The sequence below is a fragment of the Myotis brandtii genome, unplaced genomic scaffold (assembly GCF_000412655.1).
Source record: "Myotis brandtii unplaced genomic scaffold, ASM41265v1 scaffold156, whole genome shotgun sequence".
NCBI lineage: Eukaryota > Metazoa > Chordata > Mammalia > Chiroptera > Vespertilionidae > Myotis > Myotis brandtii.
In genome coordinates, this window is record NW_005355666.1 from 1,239,219 (window position 1) to 1,243,554 (window position 4,336).

General features: G+C 48.9%; 1 protein-coding gene across 2 annotated transcripts in view; it reads left to right on the forward strand.

The window, feature by feature from the left end:
- POLA1 (polymerase (DNA directed), alpha 1, catalytic subunit) overlaps positions 1 to 3,881 on the forward strand; it is a 314,757-nt gene extending 310,876 nt beyond the window's left edge. For both annotated transcript variants that reach the window (XM_014536066.1, XM_005861768.2), the window contains exon 37: positions 3,695 to 3,881. In XM_014536066.1, the coding sequence (XP_014391552.1) occupies positions 3,695 to 3,840 (146 nt within the window). In that variant the 3' untranslated portion in view covers positions 3,841 to 3,881. The remainder of the gene's footprint in view (positions 1 to 3,694) is intronic.
- The last annotated feature ends 455 nt before the right edge of the window (positions 3,882 to 4,336 follow it).

Below are 4,336 nucleotides of genomic sequence, written 5' to 3' on the forward strand. Positions count from 1 at the left end.
TGTTTCTTTAAGTCGAGAAAGGGATTTAGAAGGAGTAAAACTGAAAAGAGATTTTGGTCTTATTGACACAGACAAAATATCTGAACTAGAGATGGTTTCCTGAGATGGGAGAATACTCCCTTGATCCAAGTAGTTCTGACATTTTATTTGATCAGTTGACTTTGAAATAAAATCTTGAAGAGTCCAACCCACAGATGATGGCCTAGTAGTTATTTCATATAGAAAATACTATAACGTGCCCTGACCGGTTTGGCTCAGTGGATAGACCGTCAGACTGCGGACTAGAGGGTCCCAGGTTCAAGTCCAGTCAAGGGCATGTGCCTTGATTGCGGGCATATCCCCAGTGGGGGGTGTGCAGGAGGCAGCGGATCAATGTTTCTCTCCCATCGATGTTTCTAACTCTCTATCCCTCTCCCTTCCTCTCTGTAAAAAATCAATAAAATATATTTTTAAAAAAAGAAAATACTATAACGTGCATGTTTTCAGGTTTTAGATTCTAATCAGTAGAAAACTTTTAAAATTAGTTCATTTTCTGATAAAACATTGGGTGAATAATTAATATTTAGGCTAACTTGTTTTTCATTGTTTCCATGGGGGGTGGGGACAGGATATTTTTTGGTAATTAGTATACAACCCTAAGGAATCCACATGTAGGATGGAGCAGAGTCAATAATCTATAAATACATGTTCCTCAAATGTGATTCCCAGGACATGTAGATTCCCATTGCTCGTGTATTAAGATGAGTGACTTCCGGTGCTACTGCAGCCCATTACAGTATATTTTGCTGATGCACTTGTATGTAGGAAGAGCATTTCCTTCCCTAGCTCTACCAAGTTTGGGTTTTTGTGCTGGTTGAGACAGTGACAGCCATGGCCAGTGGCATCTCCAAGGACCAGGCTGGGGTGGCTGCAGATCTTCTTGGCCTCTTGGGATTTTTTAACAGTTGTCCTCAGGCATCTGACCTGCACTGCCGATGGCCGTGGCCTCTTTACAACTCCCCACACCAGAGCAGGGAGAAGGAATAGGGTTTGACTGGCCACATTAACTGGTTTCCACCATTTAACGCCAGTATTTTCCCGTGAGTTTTAAAATAGTTGCTGGAGCCCTAACCGGTTTGGCTCAGTGGATAGAGCGTTGGCCTGCGGAATCAAGGGTCCCAGGTTCGATTCCAGTCAAGGGCATGTACCTTGGTTGCGGGCACATACCCAGTAAGGAGTGTGCAGGAGGCAGCTGATCGATGTTTCTCTCTCATTGATGTTTCTAACTCTCTATCCCTCTCCCTTCCTCTCTCTAAAAAAATCAATAAAATGTATTAAAAAGAAATAGTTGCTGGAGCACCAAAGGAAACAGGGTGATGGTTTCAAGGTGAAGCCTGACATGGGTGGCCTATGGGCCTAAAGTGGGGGAGCGAAAACCATGAAGAAGGGGTGAGCCCTTTCCCCCTCGGCTCCCAGCCCCGGGGCCTGCAACAACAAATACAATTGTTTCCTAGATCTTCCCTACGTTATTGATTCAGTTCTCATTGGGGAAGCAAGTGAGAGCTTTTATCTGCATCGCAAACTGGCATGGAATGGTGCCTTGGCCATATTGATGGCTGTGGCATACACTGGTGATCGCAGTTGTTTTTTGCGAAGAAGAGCACCAAGTGACGCTGGTTGTCATTCTAACTCTGCTGCGTGGCAGCGTAAATAGTCCCCTTTCTAACCAACCTGGTGGGAAAAGTCAATATCCCATCAGCAGAGGAGGTAAACACATCAGGAGCCGTGCCCTCTCTCTTCCTGCCCTGCTCCACATCACCGCAGCTCTTTCACTGTGCTGTCCCCACGGCACATGCGCTGTGTCAGTCACAGGAAGAGGTGCCTGCCCAGGCTCTGGCCTGCAGAGCAGCTGCCCCGGCTGGGGCCTTTGTTGCCTCTTCCCAGACTCCCGATAATTAGAACTTTCAAAGTGTCTTTCTACGGTTAAAGATGAGCCCCTTCTCTTTCTCTTCTTGCCGTTTTGTGTGTTTTTTCCCACCGCCTTGGGACATTTCAATCCCTTCTGCTAAACTTGTTGTTGTTGTTGTTTGAAATGCAGTTGATGTGATTTAGCAAAGGTTGTGGAGAACAAATGTGAATGTGTAGCTAAGGAACAACAATCTTGAGAACGAGTTTTCATTTTCCGGGTCTTTTGTGGACACCAGTGTTGCCCTGCTGTTCAGTGGGGTTTGTCCTTCTGTGATTGCCATGCTTTCCTTCCCGATGCTTTCCTATTCCCAGCGCTGGGCACCGTGGGCCTGGCTGGCCTCTGAGGGCTGCCCAGCTCTCTGGGAGCTCTGGCTACCTGGGTTGCATGTCTCCATCCGGATTAGCAGCTGTGTGACCTTCGGCAAGTGACTTGACCTCCCAGTTTCCTCAGCCAGAAAAGGGGGATTTTTTAAAGGGCCCTCTCCAAACACCTCACAGGGTTCCCAGATAGCTTTGAACAAAACTTGTGTCGTTTGAACTATCCTGGGCAGGGTTGGCTGCCCCAGGATCACCTTTGTCCCCGAAAGATCAGAGCTGGGTGTCACAGCCCTGTTGCTTGTTGAAAAGAACCAGTGGGGAGGCTCTGAGGAGGGAAAGAGAGGTTCTTTCTTCTGCCTGGTCGTGCCCTTCTCCAAACAGGGAGGCCAGGGGTGTGTGGGGAGAAGGAGTAGAGAGCAGAGGAGGGGCGGCTGCGGATCCGAAGTTTACAAGCACACACTGTGGACGGAGAGGAAAGCAATCTTGCCAATGGACAGGTGCTCTCCAGCAGCCTGCCTGCTTCTCATCTCTGTCTGCAGAGGAGGGACTGGGAGAAGCCAACTAGGCCCAGCTGATGCGGGAAGTTGGCACTGGGAGACCCAGGCTTCCTTGGAGACAAAGTGTTTCCTGCCGCATCCATACTTTGCATGCAATTGTATGCATATGCTCAACAGCACCGCGAAAGTGGCATCTGCAAGTGGCGTTCACCTTGCCTGCTGCACATGGGCACGCACCTGCATTCCCATCAGTGCAGGGTGGCTGTGTCCCCCCCCCCCATGTGCTGCGTCAGCGGGGTGCTGAGCAGTGGTGTGCAGGGAAAGGCAGAATGGCTTCCACAGAGGAATCGTGGGGGCTTGGCACCCCCTGCCTGGGACTGGGCCAGGGGTAGACCAGCCACAGGACCATGAAGATATCTGAGCCATCGAGCTGCAAATACAATCTGCACCCCCTTCTCTAGTGCATGAGGATTACTGAGTGGTCTTTAAAGAAGCTCCCTCTGGCCCTTGCTGGTTTGGCTCAGTGGATAGAGCGTCGGCCTGCGGACTGAAGGGTCCTGGGTTCGATTCTGGTCAAGGGCACATGTGTGGGTTGCGGGCTCGATCCCCAGTGTGGGGGCGTGCAGGAGGCAGCCGATCAATGATTCTCTCTCATCATTAGTGTTTCTCTCTCTCCCTCTCCCTTCCTCTCTGAAATCAATAAAAATATTTTTTTTAAAAAAAGCTCCCTCTGGATATAAAGTAAGCACAGGGAGTAGAGTCAGTAGATGGGTACTAGACCTATGGGGGAGGGGGGTCACTTCAGAAGGTACACAAATGTCTAATCGCTGTGTTATACACCTGAAACTAATATAATATTGTAGGTAAACTCTAATGGAAAAATAAAAGCTCTCTCTGAGACTTGTAATCCTTTTATTTTTATTTCTTTTCAGAGAAAATGAAGAAGCAGTATATTACCAACGAAGTTCGTAAGGACTACAGAAATCTCAAGAACATAACAGAGCAGTTCTTGTCCCAAAGTGGCTACACCGAAGTGAACCTCAGCAAGCTCTTTGTGGACTGTGCTGTGAGGTCCTGAGGGCACCCCAGAAGTGGCCATGGCGGGGGTGGTTGAATGAAGAACCAAAGCCACTTCCTGGCACCTCCATCACCTCCCTGGGGTCCTAACCGCTTCTCTGCTTCACTTTTCCATGTGGACTGCATCTCATGTTCGCGTGCATGTGGCTCGGGAAGGGGTTCATTAAAGAAACTGAAAGAATACTTCATCTACCAAGCATCAGGGAAAATGCAAACAGCCTTCCTCTTGCAAAAAATGTACCACATACTATTGAAGAGCTAGCTGCTTTGGATTCGGATTCAGGACTGGATTTTGAGGGAAGGGGTCAGTGAGAGAAGAGAAATTAATTGAGAGTGACCCCAAGCTGTGCCCCCAGGGCTTCAGCAGAGGTGCCCCCAGAAAGAGAGCTTTAGGGAGGCTGGTAGGAGCACTAACATTTTGCCTTTTCACATGCCAATTAAACCCAGGCTCAACCCAAGCGCTTCCCAGCCGCTGGCTGCAGGAGTGGCTGTCCTTT